Below are 26,468 nucleotides of genomic sequence, written 5' to 3'. Positions count from 1 at the left end.
CTGAGGAGTAGAGCAGCAGAGGAGCTTGTTGCTGAAAAGAGCTGGGAAAGAATTAGCTCATCCATGTTTGAATTTTTAGATAGAACATCCCTAGAAATCTAAGAAAATTCTTACTTATACATTAACCCTTCTCTTGGTTATTTCCCATGCAGATTCTGATTTCCTTGATTTGAGGGACAGTGCAGATGTATGTGTGGGTGTGTGCTTGTGTGGGTATATTTAACTACACACACACACACACACACACACACACACACACACACACATGAAACAAGTTGTTTTGATGAATAGCCAAGGTGGAGAATCATTCTTCTAATACCTACAAAAATTTCTGATAATGATGTTTAAGTTCTTTTTCTGTTTTGTGTGTTTGTGTACTTGTTTTTGGAGTGGGTATTAGTCACTTTTCTTGTTGCTGTGACCAAATACCTGGCAAAGTGCAACTTCAGGGAGGAAAGGTTTATTTTGGTTCATAGTTCAAGCAGGAATACAGTCCATCCTGGCAGGAAAGGCTTGTGACAGGAGCTCGAGGCAGCTGAGCACACTGCATCCAGTCAGGAAGCAGAGATGAACACTGGTGCTCAGCTACTTTTGCCTTTTGTTCAGACTGGGACCCCATCTCATGAAGTAACAATACCTACGTTTAGGGTGGGGTTTTGCACCTCAGCTAACCTAACATACAAACTCCCTCACAGAGAGTCCCAGGACTGTGTCTCCTAGGTAATTCTAAATACAGTCGAGTTGACAATGAAAATTAACTAGCATACTGTGTATGTATTTATGTATATATGTGTGTGTGATAAAAATATTTGCCTTTCTAATACCCAAGTCATTTCTCACAATTCTATTACTAGGTCTTTGTATCCTTGAAGGCTATGATTATATGTCTCTGAATTCCTTCTTTTTCTGTCTAGGTCAAATGGTCGGAATGATTTTGGTTATGTTTATCTAATATTTTCATCTGTAAAGAATTCTTTCTCATGTATTTTTTTTTTTTTGAGATACAGTCTTCTATATATTGCCTGACCTTGTATTAATTGTATAGACTAGGAGAGCTTCAAACTTGTAGTGATCCTCTTGCCTTTGCCTTGCAAGACCTGGGATTCTAGCTGTATACCAACATACCTGGCTCATGTATTATTTTATAAGAACCTCTGTGAGTAACACAAAGATGGCACTTTAGTTATATTAAGCTGTTTTCTAATGGGATAATATGTGGTCATACAGCCAGCATTTTGTTCTCTGTATTATTTTCAGTGGCCAATGCTAAATTTGTTGACTTATATGTTTCAAAATCGATATATAAAGACCTATGATTTTTCTTGGCATATTAGACCAGAAAACAATTCAGTGGGCACTACAGTTAATGGAGTCTGCTGCTGGTGGTAAAATACTTCTAGCTTTATCATGGGAGTTTTCTGGTCAATGGGTTCTTGTCAGAAGGTATGGATTGTCAGAGGTTATGGAAGCTCTGGGTTATGAGTTTTTGAATTATCCAATGGGGCCAGAGACCAGAGACCAGAGGTCACTATTTAACTGAATACTGTGTTGTATATTGACTCTCGGATACCAAGGTATGTGGGGTAGATATTCTAAAGGAGGGTGGGACACCATGCGATTGGTCTTGAATTCCCATAACTCTTTGCATGTAGCACGTGAGAGACAAGGACTCCCACCTAAGAAGTGAGAGGGGCCGGCCAACAGTGTTTGCAATTCCTTCCATCCTGTTGCACAGTCGGGTTCCAAACATAGTTGAGGTTTAATAGAAGGTATTTCAGCAGGAATATGTCACAGGAGAGAGTATCTTCTAGCTTCCCACAGGAACTATGCTTTTAGTCTGAAAACACAAAATTAAGGCCTTCAGTCTATCTAAACATCATCTAAAGACTGAAAGGCAGAACCCACAAAGCACCCATCAGTTGGCATGAGTATATTTCAAGTCACCAGTAAGGTGATACCAAGAACTTCCTCTTTCGGAAGGAGGCGCATTACGTTTCTAAATGAATACTTTGTGTCAGTGATGGAGGCAGCTGCCTGACTGAAGGCTCATTATTCAGCTTGAAGCTGAGTCGTCTGAGGAGATGGCTTTATTGTTTAAGGAGGACAATCTATATTTTTTTCTCTAGGAGGTCTTTTAGAAAATGACACAGAATTTATCACACTTCTGTACAAATGTCTTTATGAGCTGGGAGAGGAATATTAGATTGGAGGCACTACAGACAAAAAGGAGAGCAGAAAATTTCCCCTTGAATATTTAATTCAGTCCTTCAAGAAGCTGTGCCCATCTTTATCCCGAGTAAAATGGCTCAAGACGCTCTGAAATGACTTTCAGGGTTGTGTTACAGAGATATTTTATTTTCATTCTAAGAGCATTAAGTGGCATATTTTTTCGTCTGTAGCATTCTTTGTAGGCTACTTGGTAGGACTGGTGTCCTTGGTGTTACTTCTTTGACAGGGTCAATTAGTGATTATATGATAATATCTTTCTTTGTTCTGGGGATGTAACCACAACAAAGGGACTTCTTATCTAGCAGACAGACATCTAACTTGCTCCATTGAGTACCCAAGGTGTGTTGCTGGAATGGAAAATTTTACATGCTCAGATTCACATAGTTACATACATTCAGACGCTAGTTTTTTTGTTTTTTTTTTTTGATAGAATAAGCAGGTTACATTAGATGGTATATCACAAAATTATATTTGTATGTCTTCTTCCTGAATTAGATGAAGCTTATCATTTTATTTTAAATTAATAAAATCTACAGTGTTATTCTAATGTACAGAGCTAGGGTATATTAGTTACTACTCTTGTTGCTGTGACCAAATACCTAACAAAAAGCAGTTTAAGGGAGGAAAGTTTTACTTCATTTTATTTATTCATGGTTTAAGAAAATACAGTGTCCATTACGTCAGAGATGCTATGGTGTCAGGCAAATGAAGAAGGTGGTCACATTGCAGCCACAGTCAGAAAGCAAAGAGTGGTCAAGGTGGGGGCTATGCTATAAAACTTCAAGATCCAACCCAGGGACACATTTTATCCACCTAGAGGTTCCAGGACCTTCTCAAAGAGTGCTACCAGCTGGAGACCAAATGTTCAAACACAGGAGCCTATGGTGTGTGTGAGTGGTGGAGGTGTGTTTTACAGTGAAACCACAGCTTAGGGTGATCAAATAAATGGTTAATTCATCACGTTATAACACTTCTATTGAGTTGGTGAGCATTTTGCTTATCTTTACCAGAAATCAAGGCAGTTAGAGGGCAAGTGAAACCCACAATGTGATAGAACACAGAGGACTCTAAAGGCTGAGAAGATCTCTGTGACTGATAAGCTCTTGCATAGTTAAGTAAATGATGCTTGTTAGAGCTCCAGTGGAAGTTAGCTAATCACAGAAATTACAAGGTCAAACTCTGCCTTGAGGAAAGGCATGTGTGGAACCACACTGCTTCCCTGTCTTCTGTGGTACTCATGGGGTTTGGCAGGAATAAAGTGCCGTGGGGGTGGCGGAGGGCTGGCTTTCAGAGCAGAGAGAGTGATCATGCCCCTTTCCTGGACCTTCTCCTCAGGCTTCACGGCGGATGCTGGATGATGAAATGACAGTCAGCCTTTCTCTGCCCAGTGAGTCCAGCATGTTCAATAACAACCGTTCCTCATCACCAAGTGAACAGGAATCCAACTCCACCTATGATCGCATCTTCCCCCTTCGCCCTGACTACCAGGAGCCATCCAGACTGATAAGAAAGCTCCCAGAATTTGCTCCAGGGGAGGAGGAGTCAGGTGAGGAAGAGCTTGTGAGCAGGGGTTTGAGGAGTAGCCTTGATTCAAAAACACTCTTGCTCTTGGTTAACCAAATCTATGTTCAGTCTATGATGAACTCTAGAGAAATCCATGTTCTCTGTTTAGATTTGGCAAGAGGCTGCTCCTTCTCAGAGCTCCCTTTGGTACTGATAAAATGTTTGGACGGAACCCACATGTCAGAAGAATAAAACTAAATGAAAAGCGTTAAGATCAGAACCAGAAACTGTCTCACTTGTCCAACCTCCTTCTTTTATGCATAAGAAATGTGAGAAGTCTGGATGGGGTACATCTTGTACCCAACTGCACAAGGACTGGGGGGAAAAAAGATGAAACTGAAGACTTTCTAAACTTTACAGTTTGTGGCCACCAGCATAGCTTGAGTTAATTTTGTTGGCTTATCTTTGGTAACTAGTACATCTTCATTAGACAAATAGAAGATTTTTTTTTTTTTTTTTTTTTTTGGTTTTTCAAGGTAGGGTTTCACTCTAGCTAAGGCTGACCTGGAATTCACTCTGTAGTCTAAGCCTTGAACTCATGGCGATCCTCCTATCTCTGCCTCCCATAGAATATTTATTATAATAATATTTCTTGCCTTTTCTCATTGAAAACAACAACAACAACAATAAAAGCATTTGAATAGGGCCTGGAGAGATTGCTTAGTGGTTAAGGCTCTTGCTGGCAAAGCTGAAGGAACCAGGTTCACTTCTCCAGTCCCCCTGTAAAGCCAGATGCACAAGGTGGTGCATGTGTCTGGAGTTTGTTTACAGTGGCTAGAGGCCCTAGCATGCCCATCCTCTCTCAAATAAATACACAAAGTATTTAAATTTTTGAAAAAGGTAAAATAGTGCCAGCTGCTTCAAATTTCAGTGTCTTATAAAAAGCGCTGTTACATGACTGTGAAGGGGGTTGTCTCTGGTACTCTGAGCAGATTTTTCACAAGGTCATCAACCAGTCAGTAGAGGAGGAATTGTATTCAGGAGAGAGGAACTCCTCCTGAGCCAGGTATGGAAGTTTGCATGACTAGACACAAGAAAACATGCTCCTCAGGGAATGAGCTTCAGGGAATCTTAGGAGGAGCAAAAAACTAATATCTATTTTATGACTTACTAGATAAAAAGCATTAAAAAGCCCATTGAATTTATGTAACTTCCCAGAAATAACAAAAGAAGGAAAGCAATTTATTTTCCTGGTTAAACTAAAGTAATTCACCTATTTTTTGAAGTCTAAAACATTCCTACCATGTCATATTTGAATTTTCCTAAAGTTATGATTTATCTTAAACAATATCACATATATTTAATCTGCAACTTTTCAAATCCCTAAAATATGCCTTGAAATGGATTCCAGTGTTTTGAGATTTAGGAAATATGTTACTAAGCCTTCTATCTTTAATATTATCATCCTGATATAACATGAGCCTTTTTTTATAGCACATATGATATAATTCCACAAGATTAATTAGGGACCTTGTTAATTATCATGTATTAGGAGGAGAATAAGAAAGACACTGGTGGCCTACATTCTGGATTACACACAAAAGGGTGTCTAGAGAAAGCAAAACTGTGTTCCGGGTTAAGTGTATGAAGTAGGCTAAGTTGCCACAGGCCATGTTGTGGCCCTGTCCTCATTTTCTTTTTTTTAAAAATTAATTAATTAATTAATTTGAGAGTGACAGACACAGAGAGAAAGACAGATAGAGGGAGAGAGAGAGAATGGGCGCGCCAGGGCATCCAGCCTCTGTAAACGAACTCCAGGCGCATGCGCCCCCTTGTGCATCTGGCTAACGTGGGACCTGGTGAACCGAGCCTCGAACCGGGGTCCTTAGGCTTCACAGGCAAGTGCTTAACCGCTAAGCCATCTCTCAAGCCCCCTGTCCTCATTTTCTTTCACAAAGAGAATCCAAAGATGCCCTTTGGAACCAGTGCTGTTGCCCCTGTCTTCCTAGGCTGCAGTGGTGCTGTGAAGCCAGTCCAACCCAGTGGGCCTGAGGGGGTGCCCCACTACGCAGAGGCTGACATCGTGAATCTCCAGGGCGTGACAGGTGGCAACACCTACTCAGTGCCTGCTGTCACCATGGACCTACTCTCAGGAAAAGATGTGGCTGTGGAAGAGTTTCCCAGGAAACTCCTAACTTTCAAGGAGAAGCTGGGAGAAGGCCAGTTTGGCGAGGTAAGTTAGTCTTTCGGGTGAGACCTCCAGTTTTTGGTGCTTGAAGGAAATAGGTGGATGAAATGATTCATAGAGCAAAGTGTCCCTTTGAGAAGTGAATTCACTATTCAAAGTCTTCTCCACTTACATGGTTCTCAGGATGGCTAGTGTTGAATCAACTGCATCATTTCCAAATAGCCATGGATTTCCTGGGACTTCTGTATGGGTGTTTTTTATTAAAATTATTATATTTATTGAGGGAACTAGAGCCAACTAAAGGTACCCACGTGGCTAGAGATCCCACATGGAGGGCCTGGGGAAAAACGTGGAAAGAAAAAAGAAAGTTCAAGGAGCTCCTGCCATGTGGGGAAGTGGAGGGGATAAAGTACCCATGCTGAGAGGAAGGTATTGGGGCCTTCCTGGAGGGGCCTGGGTCGAGCCATCCCAGGCCCAGCGGAGGGAAAATCTCAGCCTCAGCTGGAAGTTCCCAAGTGATCAGAGAGCCTGTATGGGTGTTTTTAAGGCTGGCAAGTTGCTGGCCTTCAGATATCCTGAAAAATATTCAGTGCTTTCAAAAAAATTGTTTATTGTAGGTTACCAGGGTGAGGCTTCTAGATGTGATCATCTTTTATGAATTGTCTAGGAACACCCTGCACCTTATGATCATTTTGTTTTTCCTTTTAATGGGAGTTACATGTAAAATGGTCAAAAACAACCTCACCCCTGCCTTTGGTCCCAGAATGAGAGAATGAATCACCAGTAAGATAAGGAGGCACCCTCTTCTCAGTTGCCCTCAGAGTGGTACTGATGCATGAAATATTAAACTCGTCACTCTTGCACCAGTCATATGAACCTGCTGAGGATTCAGAGAGATGCTCTCAGTTGTAACAGGAGCTCTCTGACACCGCCATCTAAGCCCCAGGTATAATACTTGGTTTCACATGGTTATGTTGTTGGTTTCCAGTATGGGTCAAATGTTCTCCCCTTGGGTAGATCTGGTGTTGGAGGAGGCAGAGGAGCCCATGACATCTGTTAGTGGTATTCATTCCATCTCCTGGGTTGGAACTCCAGGCTCATTATATTAACACTAACCCATAATAATAAGCCACAATAAGGAACTGTTTTGGGAAATTGCCTTGATTTACATTATCTAAGGGTTAAATTTTCTCAAATCCAAGTTCAAACATTTATGCTTAATAGTATTTTATAGTAGAGTTATGCTCTGGTAAAATACTATGTTATAGGTTCATTCATCCTCTTATTTAATGCTCTAGACAATGTATATTTCTTTCATAAAGCAGCAACATCGCCTATTAGCTGGGTACTTTACCATTGTTTCTAATTTTATCAATTATTTGAATGAAAGATATGTCACACAAATACATATCTTGTTATTGGTCTCGTAATTATTTTGCCTGAGTTGTAAGAGTTAGTTTATCTCCAGGACATGCCCAGCAAGAGTACTGAGACATCTTCAGGAGAAATGATGATGCTGAGACTAGATGACTTTTGTCTAGGTTCATCTCTGTGAAGTGGAGGGGATGGAAAAATTCAAAGACAAAGATTTTGCCCTAGATGTCAGTGCCAACCAGCCTGTGCTGGTGGCCGTGAAAATGCTCCGAGCAGATGCCAACAAGAATGCCAGGTCTGTGGACTGCATTTTGAATTTTTCTCTACTAGTTTCATGGTTAGGGTCAGGAATATTTATGTGAATTTCTAAGCCTTTGTTCCTTTTTTAAGATGGGTGGTCTGTGGGCTGCCTCACATACTTATTATTAAACTTTTCTTTTTTAAAAAATATTACTTATTTATTTGATTGCAAGCAGAGAGAGAGAGAGAGAGAGAGACATACATACAGATAGACAGAGAATGGGTATACCAGGGCCTCTAGCCACCACAAACAACTCTAGATGCATGCTCCACTTTGTGCATCTGGCTTTACATGGGTACTGGGGAATCAAACCAGGGTCCTTAGGCTTTGCAGTCAAGTGCCTTAACTGTTGAATGATCTCTCTAGCCTCCTGAACTTTACTTTTCTAATGTCATCAGAAGTGTTCATCTTTTTCTCCATGTCTGTCATACAAATGTACATTTTTCTATTGTATTTGCTACACATTTACATGTTAACTTCCTTTGCCTAGCATCATACTTCCCAATGCACGCAACAGCCTAAGGATGAACGTCTTCACTAGTGACCCGCAGACACATTGCTAAATATCTCCATCTTCTATGACCAATTTTCACCATCACAAGCATCTTTCTCTTGTGCCTTTCCCATTCTCCTTTTGTCACATCTCTATTTACTCTCATCCTTTTTTTTCTCTTTTATGCTCCTTTTCTTCTATGTCCAGCAATCCCCCAAATGAGAAGCTACCTCTCCTTGGAAATGTGGCCACGGACCTCAGAGCAAAAGGATCCACAGTACTTTAGCAGGTTTCCAAACTGGCTAATAATCTCTTGGATCCTTAACTCCATAAATTGCAGTTGCCAGCCACATTCGTTGCTGTCTGACAGCCTTTCCATTACAGTAATGGTGAGTTAATCCTCACCCAGAGAGGCATGCCGGTTGAAAGCTAATTGTTTGTGTCCCAGAGAAACTTGCACATCTGGATTCCATATGCATTTTCCCAGTTGTGTTGTCTTCATTTGTCTGCCTGGTATGAGTAGTGAGAAGTTTATTATTTTTATCCCTCAACCTATTGTCAACTCGAAAACTAGTGATAGTCTTACAATTGACTGGATATGAACTGAAGAAGGGAGGAAGCTGAGAGAATGGAACTATATGGGTTTTCAACTTTTAATTGAGAATCTTAGCCTTACAGATAAAAATTGTGGATGAAAAGTGACATTTTCTGGGTCTCATAGAGGAATAGAGTGTATCTAATATTAATCTTAGCATGTCACTGGAGAAAAGTAGCAGCAAGAAAAAATCTTGCAGGATATGAGACAAGGTCTTCCCAAGTTGCTTTAGTTGGTGAGGTTTGCTGTGTTCTACTCCTCCTACCCCTATGCTTGGTGGTGATGCATGTCCTAAGCTCTGCGTGCTCTGAAGTCACCAAAATCTCCAATCTGATGTTAATGGGAAAGTGAACAAGAGATGTTGAACAAGGGCCATATTGCTTCTAAGTATTAATAATCACATCGCCTGACTTTCAGTGCAGCATCTTGCAATACTTACTGGAGGCTTGTAACTTATCTGCTCCTGTGTTTTGGGAATGTGAGCTGGTGACCTCACCAACACAAATGTAGGCACTTTGTGATTCAAGGGAGGCTGTCACTGTGAACTCGAACATTATTAGTCTTGGCCCAGTTTATTATCATGGCTTATAAGCAGCCCTATTTGAACAGACTACTGAATGTGGGTTGTGGTTCACTGCTGGTGTAGCTTACACTCAGAAAAGCCAGTAGGAAAACATAAGGATTGAGCAGAGAAACCAGAGGGGAGCTATCCACTTTATAGAAAGTATCTTTACTCTTTTCGTAGTGTGATTCCAGGAATTTTGAAGGAGGTAAACACCTTAGTGTTGGTGACATGATTCTCAGTGAAAAGTTTCATCCTGCAGAGTAGTTTGGGAAGCACATATTTGGTTCAGTTACTATTAACTATTTTCTGTGTGGCAGGCATTTCATCAAATCCTAGAGATGCAACGACAACTAAGGATCCTGCTTTCAATAACATTTCTAGTGATTAAGTAAGGGTCCATTATGTTCCAGGAGGTGGGGGGTCACATGTGACAGTACTAGGTGCCAGTTCTCTATCCTCTGAATGGTTATGCAAAGAGAAGCAAGGCTTGTGGTGCTGGGGTGGGCATAGACATTGCTGTGTGTCTTTCCCTGCTTGATTCTGACTATGGCAACTTCTGGTTTTATCTACGCCTCTGTCCTCCAAAGGAATGATTTTCTAAAGGAGATAAAGATCATGTCCCGGCTCAAGGACCCAAACATCATTCGTCTCTTAGCTGTGTGTATCACTGATGACCCTCTCTGCATGATCACAGAATACATGGAGAATGGAGATCTCAATCAGTTTCTTTCCCGCCATGAGCCCCCCAGTTCTTGTTCTAGCAATGCACCCACAGTCAGGTAAATAAGCCAGGTCTCTTGTCTCTTCCCTATGGTCATGAAAGTTACCTGGGATCTGAAGATGGGGACGAATGAACTTAAAAGCTCACCATTGTCTCTCATGGTAGTGAGTTCAGAGTGTAGGGGATGACTGACAGCCATGCTTTGCAGAGAATCAAAGGGATTCATTAAGAATGGAGAAGGGGAGCTGGGCTTGGTGACAAATGCCTTTAATTCCAAGCCTTTACCTGGGAAGCAGAGGTAGGAGGATCACAGAGAGGTCAATGCCACTTCAAGACTACATAGTGAATTCTAGGTCAGCAAGACCCTACATCAAAAACAAAGAAAGAAAACAACAACAACAAAAAACACAAAAACAAATGGAGAAGAGGTTGGGGAGATGAATTCCAGGTCAGCAAGACCCTACATCAGAAACAAAAACAAAAACACAAAAGCAACAAAAACGAATGGGGAAGAGGCTGGGGAGATGGCTCATGGCTTGCATGCCAGCCTGAGGACTGGGTTTGGGTTCCCAGAAAATAGCAGTGTACAACTATAATTGCAGTAGTAGAGAGATGGAGATGGGGATACCCCGGAGCAAACTGGCTACCCAGACTAGCTGAATTGGTGAGCTCTGGGTTCAGTGAGAGATAATATCGCAATAAATAAGGTGGAGAACAATTGAGGAAAACATCCAATGCCATCCTCTGGCATCTGCGCACACATGTACCCCCACACAAGCACACACACATGCAAGTACACTATACACATAGAAATGAGAGAAATAAAAGAAAGAATGAAGTTAAGGGGTGTGGAGGGTTCAACCAGGGCTTAGAATGTGCCCCTTTCATGGCTCCTTCCGCTCTCCTCGTGTGCTCCCTCAGCTATGCCAACCTGAAGTTTATGGCTACCCAGATTGCCTCTGGCATGAAGTACCTTTCCTCTCTTAATTTTGTCCACCGAGACCTGGCCACGCGCAACTGCTTAGTGGGTAAGAACTACACCATCAAGATAGCTGACTTTGGAATGAGCAGAAACCTGTACAGTGGGGACTACTACCGGATCCAGGGCCGGGCGGTGCTCCCCATCCGCTGGATGTCGTGGGAGAGCATCTTGCTGGTAAGTTCCTGCCCTGGTGAGTCCCATTCTCTCAGATGGCATGTGCGGGTGGCAGGCAGTTGCTACAGGAGGCAAGCTTCATAGGCTTTGATATTTTCTCTTATTTGAGATGTTCTTTTTATCCTCCTCCTATGGCGATTGCTATTATTATTATGAATTATTATTATTCAAGACTCATCGATTTCTACTGAAAAAGTAGCATACTTCTGTCTAGATACTTTAAGAGAAAACATTAAAAATTTGATTAAAGGGGTGGGGGACATTGCTCAGCAGTTAAAACTCTTGCCATATAAGCATTAGGTCTTGAGTTCAGATCTTAAGCACTCATGTAAACGCCAGGTGGCATGGCATTCCTCCTGTAATTCTAGCTCTCAGGAGATGCAGACAGGATGCCCAGAACGAGCTGCCTAGCGAGACTAGCTTAGCAGGTGAGTTCCGTGTTTAAGTGCGACACCCTGCCTCAGTAAATAAGCTGGTTTGCTAGACTAGCTGAATTGGTGAGCTCTGTGTTTAAGCGTGAGACCCTGCCTCAGTAACAAGATAGAGAGTGATCAAGGAAAACACTTGATGTCACATTCTGGCCTCCATACATGTGGATACACACATATGTACACATGCTCACATATACATGTACTCTCACGCAGGTGAGCATATATACACATGCACATGTACCTCTACATACATTTACATGCAAGAAGTATGATGAATAATTTAGTATACCCCTTTGTCCTTTTTATCTACTGGATGGTTAAAATTAATTTACGGTATTAAAAACCTTACTGGAGGGGACTTGGGAAATGGCTTAGTGGTTATGGCATTTGCCTGAGAAGCCTAAGGACCTGGGTTCAATTCCCCAGGACTCATGTAAGCCAGATGCACAAGGGGGCACATGTATCTGGAATTCATATGCAGTGGCTCTAGCCTAGTCTCTCTTTCTCTCTATCTGTCTCTTTCTCTCTCATAAATAAATAAATAAAATATATTTAAAATAACTTATTGGCGCTGGGCATGGCAGTGCATGCCTTTAATGCCAGCACTAGGGAAGCCTTGGAAGAACTGCTGTGATTTCAAGATCAGTCTGGGCTGCAGAGTTCAAGGTCAGTCTGGGCTAGTGAGACTCTGCCTCAAAATACCCCATCCCTAAGAAAACTTAATTGTTTAAAGAAATGTTAATTGGGCTGGAGAGATGGCTTAGCGGTTAAGCGCTTGCCTGTGAAGCCTAAGGACCCTGGTTCGAGGCTCGGTTACCCAGGTCCCACCTTAGCCAGATGCACAAGGGGGCGCACGCGTCTGGAGTTCGTTTGCAGAGGCTGGAAGCCCTGGTGCGCCCATTCTCTCTCTCCCTCTATCTGTCTTTCTCTCTGTGTCTGTCGCTCTCAAATAAATAAATAAAAAATTAAAAAAAAAGAAATGTTAATGACAGAGAATATTTTTCTTCTATATTAATGTGGTAGCTATGTTTCTCATTAATTGTTTAGAATTATCTCTATTTTTATTTTAGTGGCTTTTACCATTTGTTTGCCAATCATCATTCTTTGCTTTATGAGTTTTACATAGCTTTTGGCATTCTACATTATGAATAAATAACTTTATTCAAATGTCTTTTGAGGCTATTCTTTTTTAAACATTTTATTTATTTATTTACTTATGAGGGAGACAGAGAGAAAATGGGCATGCCAGGGCCTCCAGACAATGCAAATGAACTCTAGATGCATGCACCACCTTGTGCTTCTGGCTTATGTGGGTCCTGGGGAATTGAACCTAGGTATTTTGGCTTTGCAGGCAAATGCTTTAACCATTAAGCCATTCCTCCAGCCCCTGGAGTTTTTTGACCATGCATAGCTAAGAGCTGTCACTTTTGATTTTCCAACCAGTAAACTGATTTAATGAATATGTAGATTGTGAATTTTCACTTCCTACATGCTCTGTGCACTGCCTTCTGTAATACTGCAGAGAAAAGTCTAATACTAACTGGATTTTGTTTAAGTTAGTCTGCTTATTTCTAGCTGATGTTTACATATGGTTAATAAATTAATTTTGGAAAACTGATAAGCACAATTACTGTATTGCTATTAATTAATGTATTCTTATATTACTTTTGAATAATATTTCTTTGTAAAATTTATACTATGTAATTGAGAAGGTACTATATTTCTATCACATAATCATCTTTATTTTTTATTAATTTATTTTTTTGGTTTTTCAAGGTAGGGTCTCACTGTAGACCAGGCTGACCTGGAATTCACTATGTAGTCTCAGGGTGCCCTCAAACTCATGGCGATCCTCCTACCTCTGCTTCCTGACTCAGTGCTGGGATTAAAGGCGTGTTCCACCACGCCCGGCTTCATCTTTATTTTTTTACTTAACATCTTAGTATTTACAGTGTCACTAAATATTCTTTAAAACATGATTTTAGTGACTATATAATATTCTACTTAAAATACATAAATATCAACATATAAGTAACATTTAATAACATATAACATATATTACATGTTAATATATAAATAAAAATTTTATATATATATATGTGTGTGTGTGTGTGTGTGTGTGTGTGTATGTATGTATTCCAGTAATCTGAGAACTGGGGACACAGAGATAGGCTCACTGGCCAGTCAGTCTAGCCTAGTTGACACATTTCAAATCAATGAGAGACCCTGTCTTAAAGATGTAGATAGTGTCTGAGGAACATCACCTGAGGTGGTCTTCTGTCCTCCACACACATATACACACACATGCATGCACCCCCCACACGCAATCTCCCACACTCAACTATGTGCACACATGAGCATATATGTGTGCTTATGGGGATGCAAACACAAATGATGCAATTGACTAAGACTTGGAGGACCTTGTTTCAAATTCCAGTGTTTTTCATTACTAATGGTCTTATTAACCAGGAAAACTTAGTCCACCTGTCTCATTTTTCCAATCATTAATACTCTATGCATGCCATTGTCCTTATTTAATAGAAAATGTGTACTTAACATATGCTAATAAATCTGAATGTCATTGCTGTCAATTGATAAAATCTTTTTCAAAGCTGTGACTACAGCTGAATTGAGCAGTTGTAGTCCTGCACCCAGCCAGGGCTGTGCTCCAGGCACTTAAACAAGGCTCCCCTAATTCTGACATCAAAACAACTGACCTTTCATTCCAATAACAGCTTTCTCTGACTAGTTCCCCAAAGCTGTAGCTCACAGGTAGGCCTTCTAGTGCTTAGAGTGCAGTGTCTGAGGGCTGTATCCCTTTGGCTCTTATATCTCATCTCTAAGAGAAGCAGAACCAAGCTGAGGCCATGTGGATGAGCGGATGGCTGGCTCTTTGGTAATTTCATATTGCTAGTCCTATTTTCCATGTATGTCTTGCCAGTTTCAGCATTCCTTGCCCCTGGCAAGGGTAGGAAGATTAATTCCCGATTATGAAAATGTAACCTGTTCTTTGTGTGCCCAGAAGAATCTGATTTCCCTTCCTTTTCCTCACCTGAATAGGGAAAATTCACCACAGCAAGTGATGTATGGGCCTTCGGGGTGACTCTGTGGGAAACTTTCACCTTTTGCCAGGAGCAGCCCTATTCCCAGCTGTCAGATGAGCAGGTTATCGAGAATACTGGAGAATTCTTCCGAGACCAGGGGAGGCAGGTAAGAACTGTTGGAGATGGATGTGGACTGGACTTGGGTCCTTAGAGACCAGAAATGAAGGCTGTGACTTTGCAGGATAGTCCTGGGCTGAATAGTGGGATTCCTCCATGATAGCCTGTTGCCACTAATTGCCCAGATGACGTGAAAGATCAAAGTCCTCCTAGGCAGCCATGCTGTAGACCATGAACAGTCATGCCAGGCTCCTCCCCAAATCAAAGGTAGCAGGGAATAAAGTCCTATCTATTATAGTTTGATCTATTCTTGCTCTACATTATCTGGTTGGGTTCCCTGGTTGAAAAATGTGAATGTAAAAGGGAGTAAGGGGCTTAATTAGTAATAGTTAAAACATGTTAACTTTGTATAAGACATGTTGTTGGTTTGGACTAATGAGCACTATTTCTAGATGTAACACCCCCAAAGGGACAAGTGTACCATGGATCTTCTCTAGGAAGGTTCCTTTGGACCCAGTATTGAGCCTCTCAGAGCTCATGGAAAGCTGGAACCCCAGGCAATTCCTTGAGGCATCAAGGTTCCTTTGGCTGGCTTGGTTTGTAGTGTCCATGTGTAAGCTAGGAGGTAGAGCTTGCTAGTAACTAGAGCATTGCACGTCTCCATAGTGGCCCTGCTGCAGCACACCCTTACATTATGGCATCTGTAGCAGGCAAATGTTGACAGTTGGAGGTTTTTTTTTGCATAAAATAAAAGTAGGTCTTCTTTGGCTTAACTAGACCCCAGCAAGCAAATGACAGGGAATGACAAGAGTAACGCATAGTACACATTGAATGAAACAAAGGATCCTGGAATTTAATTTTACCTTGATGCTCTTTACATGTTTTGGAGCAAGAGGTCTAAATTACCTATCTTCATAATAAGGTAATTACCTTCTTACCATGATAAAGGGATGATTTACTCTCGTGTTTATGAAATAAGTAAATTTTTATCTCCTGAACTAATATATCCTAGCCATCATAATATACCTTTTAGAGGACACTGCTAATTAAGGTTATATGTTCAATTAGAGAGTGTTATTCTACTACTCACCATAATAAGGTCCTAACTTGAATGTCTCCTAGAATTATAGGCAAAAGTGGGAATATTGCAAGCCTGTTAGTTTTTCTCAATTTATTATTCAGCAACTAAAACCCTGCAGAATCATAGTTTTAGAACAAAGGTAAATTGGACCACCATATATTCAATGGAAGAAAGGTATGCTCTCCTAATACTTTCATGTCTAAACTTCATTTACCTTAAAAGAATTCTTTATATTTTAATTTAGCATTGAGCAGCTACCTACTAATTATTTCAGTATTATGTTACTCAGTTTCACAAGAACATACATTTTACCATTTGATAAAAATTTTAATTTTTAGTTATCTTTAGGATTTTACTTTTTTTTAACTTATGTTTGGACAATCTGTTTAAAATTGTGTACTATTTATATATATACTAGATGCTAGGTGTATACTAAATATGCATTTTGACTATTTGCCAACTGTCAAAAACTAAGGTCAAATAATTGAGTAAAGGCAGGCCAAAGCCAGTTATTTTCATTTTGTATTGAGTAACTGTTCACTCATAAGCATGAGTTTAAATTTTTACTATGTAGCCCAGTTTGGACTTGAATTCCAGTCCTCCTTGCCCTAGCCTCCCAAGGCTTGGGACTATGTATATGCTACTACTATACTTGGCTTTTAAAATGGATACAGTATTTTTTTCTCAGGTTGTCCCATAAGCACCTTAGGGCTTAACAGTTTTAAGTTTTTACCAATAATGGATGAGAATGCCTGCTATAACTATATGTTTATTTAAATTTATAATTCCTTATAAATGCTTAGTGTTTTATAGCCATAGTTATTTATTGATTAATTTGTTTTTGTTTATTTTTATTATTTATTTGAGAGTGACAGAGAAAGAGGCAGGGAGAGAGAGAGAGAATATGGGTGCTCCAGGGCCTCCAAAGCCACTGCAAAGGCACTACAGACATGTGTGTCCCCTGTGCATCTGGCTAACATGGATCCTGGAGAATCGAGCCTTGAATGGAGGTCCTTAGGCTTCACAGGCAAGCGCTCAACCACTAAGCCATTTCTCCAGCTCAACCATAGTTATTTATAACATGCTGACTTAAGGCTTGTCAGATCTAATTTGATATTCTAACAGAAGTTAAAGAAATTTCCTTTGTATCTGTGGATTAAGAGTTGATGGTCATAGGGAATATTAGGCTATGGGTAAAGCTAAGCTTCTATGATGCTAATGTTGCATGTGGAAAGGTGGGGCAATGGGAAGTGGTCGTGATGAGCTACAGATACTGGACTGAGCAAAGGCAATGATGGTTCCATGGTTTAGGATTATGGGAAGTTTGAGTATCATTCAGGAACATGTCAGTATAGCATGGCATTCACAAATTGGTTAGGAAATAATTGTAATAAATTGTAGAAAACAGAAGATGGACTGAGAAACAGCAGAGGGGCATCTTATTTGTAGAAATATTAACTGAACATTTCAGAGTAGCATCCTAGGCTGTTTTTAGGTACAGACAATGCACTGGCAGTGGAATCCAGTCTCATACAGTGGAGGGGAAACAGAGACCATTAGGTTTAAGAGTTACATGGGTATATTCTATACCCTTCTTTATTTGTCTGTCTAAGAATTTATTTCAATGAAAATTGGAATAAAATCCCAATCCTTATTGGAGCTGAAGTTATAGATGAACTTCCTATGTCTGTCATGACTGGCTCAGCTGAGACAAACCCACATTAATGGAAGATTGGCACTCAATTTGCACTGGTTTCATCCTTTACATGAAGGTAGGGACCACAGTATCATGAAATCCTGCTCCTGGGAACTGGAGAAGACCAAGAGAATGAGAAAGGGGCTGAGATGAGCTAGAACAGTTGTGTGAAGAAACAGGCACCACACCCACCTACTTCAGTGACTGGGTTCAAGGAAATGGTAGTAGGGGGCAACTGAAGCTAGGACACAAATGGTTCTCCTTTTCCTTCCTCTTCTTAATATGCACATGTATTTTCTCTCTCTTATAACTTTTGTTCCCAAAGACTTACCTCCCTCAACCAGCCATTTGCCCTGACTCTGTGTATAAGCTGATGCTCAGCTGCTGGAGAAGAGACACCAAGCACCGTCCATCATTTCAAGAAATCCACCTTCTGCTCCTTCAACAAGGGGATGACTGATGCCATCAGTGCCTATGAATGTTTCGCTGGCCCAGGTCCTCCCTACAACACCCACCACTTGCGCACACCTAAGCCACTCCATCTGGACATTTAATGGACTTGAGAGACAGAGAGTCGTTGATGTTGCCTCTCTCTGTCCTTTGCCTCCTCCACTACACCCCCTTCCCGACCACTGACTCATATATACTTTTTTTTACACAAAATAACTGAAAAAGAAAAAAAAAATCCTAGAGCATATTAAAATCTAGTAAAAGACATCTTGATATGCCAAAGTGTTAGATAAGAAAGGGTAGAAAATTCAGATAATTTATAAAGGTTATGCTTGTGTTTATAGATGTGCAGATTCTATAATATTTTTCCATGTTTCTTTCTGTAAAATTCCTTTGGAAAGGAAAACTTGAAGAATATTAATGTCTTGAGATTGGAATTAGAGAAAATATTTGGTTGCCACAAAGAATCTGAGAAGTCGGCATTCTGTAAGTAACGACAGGCGGCTTTCTGATTGTGTACATGCCCCACTCTCCAATTTCTCTCTCTTGTCAAAGTGAAAAATAGACATTATGTTATTGAAAAGCCCTCATTTTGTGGCATGAAGAGTTTCTTCATTAATGGACAGAGATCTGGGTTGAAGCTTATCTATGAAACAATGGCAATGTGAGTTGTAAAAGAATGTGTGTGGAAAGGCTATGTGAAGGGGAACTCTTGCACAGAAGAATTCTTGAACAGATGGTGGTCATAGGAAAGGATGTCTATGGAGGACAATAATAGAGCTATTATTCATTATTCCCTTGTGACAACCCTCATTTTTGTCTTGTTCAAACATTTTCACATGTGTTTTAGTGATAGCCTGACTTTTTAATCAGTAAAGATGGTGTTTTGATATCTTAATCATAGTCCTTTGGCCTCCTCTTGTCCAAATCTATTTCTTTTAATGGATGAAGCCTTTGTGGTACCTGTGGGCTAGGGGCTGAAATTTTCCAGCATAAATACCAAAAGCTGAGTGTAGCATACAGTCGATTCCTCCTGAGTGTCCACAGAAGATTGGCTTAAGACCAGTGAGGGAAAGTTAGGGAATCCTATTCTTTATTTGGGAAAATATGGCCTGAGTCAGAACATGCAAGGATGAATGGATTGACCCAGAGGTGGAGAGGCCTTCTTGCAGAAAAGTTTTAGGTATAGGCTAAAGAAAGAGGCTTTTAAACATGAGATATTTGGATGCATGAGAGATAGTTAATGTCGTTCTAACAGTACGAGTTCTTATATCTAGAGAAGCACAGGTCAACTCCACTGCTCGTGCTTGGGTGTTCTAGCCTGTAAGATGCTGTGACCAGCAGAAACACATGAGATTCTGATTTCAGAATGCATGGAAACTGATACACTGACAGGTAGGAGTCTCCTAGGAGCAGATTCTGAGATTTCACACTCATAGAATGTCACATTCAGTGGGAAACTGGAAAAGTAAAACCTTAATTCCCATGGAGGAAAAGTAAGAATCAACAGAATAAGCCTCCCAGGCTGAGAAAAGACTTGGTCTTGACCCTGGATTCTGTGTCTGTTGTCTCCTTAGTCAACCTTCTCCACTGTCTCTTAGAAACTGGAATATTTCCTGCGCAGCCTTCAGCCTTGTTCTTAAATGACACAAGTATAACTCTAATGTCCATCAGATTCATTTTGTAGGTTCTCTTCTGATCTTAGCAAAGACCCTTTCCCCATGGTTTTGCTATGTCTCTGGGCTTTAGTCTTTCCCAAGACTAACTTTTGGATCATTGATGTGGGGAATCTTACCCTCTTTCTGCCTCAAACCAAGTGTGCCATCTTGAGCAAGTCACTTTGTCTTGCTATATTTTGATTCCTTATCTGTAAAACAAGGAAACTGAATAAGATACTCTCGCAATGATGTCTAGTTTGGATACGTTCAGTGCTTGCTGGAGAAGTAGATTTTACTTGATGTAGGTTCAGTGTATCTCCTGCTCTGATGATTGTGCTCAGTAAAAGAGGTCATGGAGAAGTCAGTACAGTAGTAGTCATAATAGCAGCACCTGCATTGGCATCTGCTTTGGGTTACCAAATGTTTCCACACAATTATCTCATTTGGTACATGCACAGCCAGACATATTTCTTTCACATCTCTCCATGTAGTCATGTAGTACTCTTTTAGGATCCTGCCCTAATTCACTATATTCCATGATCACCCATTTAAAAATAATGTTTAAAAAGCAAAGTTGAATTTCTAGATTTCCCTGACCTTATGCTTTCAGGTGGCTACCAAGAACATGTTACAATGTACAGGCATCTTTTTATGTATGAAGGAAGCTTTACTTTCTGGCAGTGAGACCTGTGTGTCATATGCACAAGTTTAACTTCCATTCACATCTGAGACTGTAGTAGCATGAATAAGAATGACCAGAGAAGAAGGCAAAGGCTTAGTACATAGAATTAAAAGGTAGCTCAAATCTGAATTATAGGAATGAAGCCAGAATTTATTTGAAAAGAAAGTAAGGACAATGATGAATATTCTTTGCAACAAATTATCCTTTCATGATATGTGTGATGTATTTTATGTTTTTATTTTATACTTTTATTGGTTAATGTATTGATAGCTATGTTCATTATTTTTAATGCTGGAGATCAAATACAGGGTTCAAACTTGCTAGGCAAGTCCTCGAACACTGTGCTATAGCTGGAGTCTAGGTTCAGATCTTGACCTGATGACCAGACAAATGTATGATCTGGAGTAGAAAGAAGTGCGTAGGGGAGCATGCATTTTTAAATCTGTGGAAAGATCATGTGTGTGTTTGAGAATATGCAAAAAAGATGGTTTTATGCAAGTGGCATAAAAAAGGTGGTTACATGTGTGTGTATGAGTGGATAGGGAGGGTAGGGAGAAGTAGAAAGGAGTGTCCAATAAGAGAGGCAACAAGAGAGCACAGGGAGACCCTGGGAGGACAGTTCAAGCAAGGTAGAAGCAGGGCTGGTTGGAGCTGATGGAATCCATTCTGATGCATGAGAGCAAATCTCTTCTGAAAGAGATCTGAGAGAGGGTAGAAAAGTAAGTGACTTGATGATAAAAGTATAGAGGATGAATGAAAAGTTCTGGATGATTCTGATAGTAAGATATTGATTTAAATGAAAATTTGGGTTCATTACAGGAAACAGGTTTTTGTTTTTGTTTTTCAGAGTTAAGAAAGGGGATGTTCTCCATGGATAAAAATACGTGTTACCACCAGGGTGTGACCTAATTTCTGATGAAGTGGGTATTGGGGACAGTTTGATCCCTTGTGTGTTCTACACCACTATGAGTGATGGTGACAAGAAGCCAATGCTTTGCCTGAGCTGGACTTGGCTTTCGAAGTACGGCTTTGGACATGAAGGTCTGGGGATCAGGATGGTTTCCGAATCTCTAGTTCCTTCCTTTGCATTTGCTAGTGAAATTCACTTTCAACAATACCCATCATCGCTGGTCACAGCAAATATGGAAACAACAGGCATAAGCTAGACAAACCTGAGTCCTGTCAGATAGCCATATGGAGGGATGTGACATATTGGAAACATATGTTTGTCTAGTCCCACCCAGGCATCCCACAAGAAAGTTATTATGTAGGGCTAGGCCATGTGTTTTAAGTAAAGGGGAACAGAAAGAAGGGAGTGTCTGAATGAAGGGAAGAGAGGAAGAGGTTCCAAGGAAATATACTAAAACAGAACAGCATCTGTTTTGTCCCAAACTACAAGAAATAAGCAGTTATAATCTATGAGTTTTAAGACTTTGATCTAAGTTGAATTCGTACACCTGGAATTGGCCATCATTGTCTTCTCTTTGTCTTGAAGCTGATGTTCTTGGACACTGCAGGAGATAGGCCCCCAATGTTTTTGCAAGATGTAGATCCTGGTCTACTCTGGGAAATCCTTTTGAACTGAAATTTTATATTATAAAGGCAGATGGAAGTCTTTGGCACTTGGTAAACTATTTGGAGTGCTGACTGAAGAGAGAAAGAGACTGGCTGGTTTAGTGATGATGGGTTTCTGGCAGATCCGAGTTCTCTGCTCCAATTGACTAAGAAGACTGGGAACTGGTTAGTTCCTGCATGCTTTCTGAAAATTTGTTATTTTGAAATTATTTAAGACTTGAAACAAGCATTTTTTTTAAAGGGCTAGTACAGAATGGCTTTGCCCTAAATCTAGTTTTCTCCCATTGATAATGTTCTTGCCGTTTTCAGCCATAGAAAACATAGAGTCAATTTTGAATTACTTTCAAAACCAGAAAAATTGTCATGAGTATACAAAACTATAGGATTGTTTGGAATTCTTCAGTGTTTCAGCGTATACCCATTTACTCCCTAGATATTTTTAACCCTTGCTGGTGTTTAACCTGGTCTTGCTTTCACATAGCAGGGGAAACACTATCTCGATATAATTCTAAAAACTTTGGGAAAAGAACAATAGTAATCTGTTAATTAATCAGTGAAAAATATCCTGCCTATCCTGCTTCTAAGTTTTGTAATTAGCTTGTCTGTTTGGAATCTGAAACAATCCAAGACTGGGAGGATTAAGTAATATGAAAAACAGTAACTAGTAACATGTGAGCAGGCACAGAGGGAAATTCTACACAGATGAGTTTGAATTGTGTTGGTGACAATGAGAAGACTTTGGAGTAAGCCATTATTTTGGTTAAGAACTAGGTGGCACTTAATGGAACCAGGGATGATTTATGGAAGGAATGAAATAAAATGGCAAAATCCCTACTTTGTGATAAACATTATCTAGCATATCAGAGAATTTTCATTTGCTTAAATATCTCTTCTTTATTGTAGTATTAACTGCTGGCACAAAATTAAATGCAAACCAAGGCATGACCTGGGGAGAAGTTAAAACTCTGGTTTTGTGAATTATGACTTTGAGTGTTTGATTGACATTTTTCCAGCTGCCCTACTTAAGGTTTGCAAGATAATTATGAAATTCCTAGCAGATTAACTGAACACCTGATAATACATCTTGAATTTTATGTTATAATGATGATAGTATGGAATCACAAATCTGTCACCTGGTATGACAAAGATGAATTTGAGGCGAAGTGCTTTGCTATAACATTGACAGCTTATTTTCAACTAAGACAAATGTGCCCACACGTGTCCTGGGTGTCATGTACATCTGCAAGCTTCGGAAGGATGACACCGACCTGTGGGAATGCCTTTTTTTTTGAGGCATTTAGGCAGCCATCTGTGTAGTTTTAGTTCTCAGTAGGGCACTAGATCAAAACCAGAGCAGACTCAGGCCCCAGATCCAGCCCATTTGAAACAAGCTATTTAGTGTTTCTTATAGATGCCTTGTCAATAACGTCATAGGCCTCTCCAAGAGAAGACAACTAGCTCCCAGCTAGCTCATCCACAACCACAATTGCGCATCAAGGGAGAATTCCGCCAAAGGACCGAAGCAAGGCATGATGGGAAAAAGTCCTTACTGCTGGTGCAAGTGTGTTTTCTCAATAAGAGGATTGAAACAAGCTGAAAATTTGGAAGATGCCTGCAAACACAGCAGGAGTTTTAATCTGTGCTATAAATTTCAGTAGTTCTTTCCTTTTATGATATCACCTCCTGACTGGCTGTACGTACTTTGCTTCTGAGGACTGAGTTTCTGCAGCAAGACGGTGAACTCTTCTACAACGAGGAAATATCTGGGCTTTGTTCTTCAGGCTGTGGGAATGATGTGTCTTGTCAAGGGGTAAATAGCAAATAAATTTAATTTCTGCTTAAAACTACAATAGTCACTCCAAAATAGGATACATAAAATTCTCTGTATTAGAAAAAGAAACATGATGCCAATTGTATATTTTCTTTTATTTTATTTATTCTCTGTAAGTCTTTCAGATGATAACTTGTAAATAACAATGATTAAAAAGTCATGCTACTGATGGAGCCTCCTTTCTTTGTACACAGCAGCAGTTCTGGGCTCTGTTATCTTCACTTTCTACATCATTTTTGGAGAAGGGATGTGATGTGGAGATGGAGCTGTGGGAGTATATGGTGTGGCCACCCATTTGTTGAGGCTATCCAAAATGAGCTATTTAAAAAGGTTTCTGACATATGAGTTGACCACTAATGTGGGTACGTCTCTGATATATCCAAACACAGTGGAGACTGTGGTTTTTATGTCATCACACTAATTGGCCCAGTTCTGAGTCCGTCAGTGAGTGCTGTGCAAGCATGAGAACCCGAGAGGGTTTAGTTTGACTCTGAAGCACCAACATAAACAGCTTACATCCCCTTGCAGCCTGAAACTCCACTCTTGTGGGGAGCAGAGACTGGAGACTTGCTGAAACTCACTGGTCACCCTGACCAGTGACTGAAAAATAGCAGCTTCAGGTTCAGTGAAAGTCTGTTTCAAGGAAACACCAGGATGAGATGGGGCGGGGGTGGGGGGTGGGGGAGGGTTGGAAACCAAACCAAACCAACCAACCAAACAACAAAAAAACCCACCTGACATTTTCCTCTAGCCTGTGCAGGCCTGCACAAGGAGGGCACACATCACCACACATGTGCATACACCTCACACACACCAATAAAATAAATACAAGGTTAAATTATACATGATGAAAACAGTCCTGGCAGTCTAGCTCATCCTTTGACTATCACAGGACCTTGAAAGCAACAACTTCAGCAGAAACAAAAAGGACACTATGTTTCTTTACTGTGCTTGGATGGAAGCAGTGGTGGAGGGGAGCCTGCTGGTCTTTCTCTGAGGTCTTCTGTCCTCTTGGCTACACCTCTTAAAGAAGTGAGTTTTTCTTGGGGAGGCAGAGGTAGGAGAATCGCCATGGGTTTGAGGCCACCCTGAGTCTACATAGTGAACTCCAGGTCAGCCTAAGCTAGAGTGAGGCCCTACCTCGAAACCTCCCCCTCCAAAAAAGAGTTTTTTTCCTTGGGATAGCTACACAACTCCCACCCACCCCACTTTTAAAACTCCTTTTAAATGCCATCTCTGAATTCTAGAACATTTTTAAAGGGCTTACAATTTCCAGATAGAGGTTAATTTTACACTAGGACTTTTAGAAAATATGTTAATTTATTGTCTCTGAAGAATGATTGAATCTAGCTGTATTGGTAAAATTACTGAGTAGTTGGTGTCACTAATCAAAACATCTAGGCTCAAAAGAGAAGCTGTGGAGATAGTTTAGTCCATAAAGTGCTTGCCTTGCAAGGGACAGGACTTGAGGTGGGGACAAGGGGACCCCTGAGGCCCCTTACCCAGCTTGTGTAGTGAAGTGTAACTGGTGAGCTCGTTCAAGAAGAGGATCCTGTCTCAAAAAGAGGCGGAATAGGCACATGAGGGACAACACCTGAGGTTGTTCGCTGGCCTTCACACAGACAGCCGCACACTTCCAAACACGGCCAGTGTGCAATGCGCCCTCACACGCCAAAAGGAATAAGCCCCCAAACCCAGTACAGATCTGTTATTTAGAGGTCGCTGTTACTCATAAGTAACTAAAACCTTGAAAGAGGACATGAAGTGAAGTTTGTTCAGTAGAGTGCCATGTACCATGGTGTGTTCCTTCCTTCCATGTTCACCAGGGCTGTGGGCAGTCCATTGATTGAGAATGCTGGTATAGATAGGCACCAGAAACATTTCTGGCAGTTTTGGAGAGCAGTTTTTTTTTTCAATTTTTTTGTTTATTTTTATTTATTTATTTGGGAGACAGAGAGAGAGAGAGAGAAAGAGAGAGAGAGAGAGAGAATGGGCGCGCATAGCCTCCAGCCACTGCAAACGACCTCCAGATGCGTGCGCCCCCTTGTGCATCTCGCTAACATGGGTCCTGGGAAATCGAGCCAGGAACCCCAGTCTTTAGGCTTCACATGCAAGCGCTTAACCGCTAAGCCATCTCTCCAGCCCTGGAGAGCACTTTTATATGAATCGACTGAAACTTTGGGATTGTAATTTGCAAGCATTTAGCCAGTCCTTTCTTTTCCTTTCCCCACTTCTTTCCTTCTCTCCCTTCTCTGTCCCTCCCGAAAGTGCTCATCTAGGATGACTTGGAAGTTATAAACGACACAAAACAGGCCCTTTAACAGGTAGGGAGGGAGTTGACAGTACACTTCCATTCCTTCATAGGACGAAGTTCTGCGATTCGTTCTGTCCCACTTTCCAAGCTCTGAGGACCGCTAATTTACACACGGTTCTCAGGAGGAGGAGGAGGAGGTCTGGACTATCCGAAGCTGGATCTGCACATGCATAGAGATAAGCGTGGACTTCAGATCCTGCACCCAACGCTTCCCTCCCTTAACCCACGGTGCAAACGCCCTGACAGCCTTGGAGGCTGGCTCCGCCCACGCCCTCCCCGCGCTCCTCCGGCCACGCCCCCGTCGGGGGCGGAGCCCCGCGCCTCCAGGGGGCGGGGACTGCCTGGATTGGCTCCGGTCCCTGCGCCACGAGGCTCCGCCCCTCGGCCTACCTCACCCCACCCGGTCCGGGCGTGGTGAACGGCGGGCCCACTGCCATTGGTCAGCCGGGCACGGAGAGTGGGTG

At 41.1% G+C, this 26,468-nt stretch overlaps 1 protein-coding gene across 7 annotated transcripts in view; it reads left to right on the top strand.

Moving 5' to 3' along the window:
• Nucleotides 1-23,859, top strand: part of Ddr2 (discoidin domain receptor tyrosine kinase 2) — a 157,144-nt gene extending 133,285 nt beyond the window's left edge. For all 7 annotated transcript variants that reach the window (XM_045142153.1, XM_004663289.2, XM_045142150.1 and 4 more), the window contains 7 exons: nt 3,565-3,775; nt 5,742-5,965; nt 7,462-7,589; nt 9,836-10,027; nt 10,891-11,125; nt 14,617-14,766; nt 17,820-23,859. In XM_045142153.1, the coding sequence (XP_044998088.1) occupies nt 3,565-3,775; nt 5,742-5,965; nt 7,462-7,589; nt 9,836-10,027; nt 10,891-11,125; nt 14,617-14,766; nt 17,820-17,954 (1,275 nt within the window). In that variant the 3' untranslated portion in view covers nt 17,955-23,859. The remainder of the gene's footprint in view (nt 1-3,564; nt 3,776-5,741; nt 5,966-7,461; nt 7,590-9,835; nt 10,028-10,890; nt 11,126-14,616; nt 14,767-17,819) is intronic.
• Nucleotides 23,860-26,468: the final 2,609 nt, after the last annotated feature.

The sequence above is a fragment of the Jaculus jaculus genome, chromosome 1 (assembly GCF_020740685.1).
Source record: "Jaculus jaculus isolate mJacJac1 chromosome 1, mJacJac1.mat.Y.cur, whole genome shotgun sequence".
Classification (NCBI taxonomy): Eukaryota; Metazoa; Chordata; class Mammalia; order Rodentia; family Dipodidae; genus Jaculus; species Jaculus jaculus.
The sequence above is the reverse complement of the archived record's forward strand: the minus strand, read 5'-3'. Positions and strand labels throughout refer to the sequence as shown.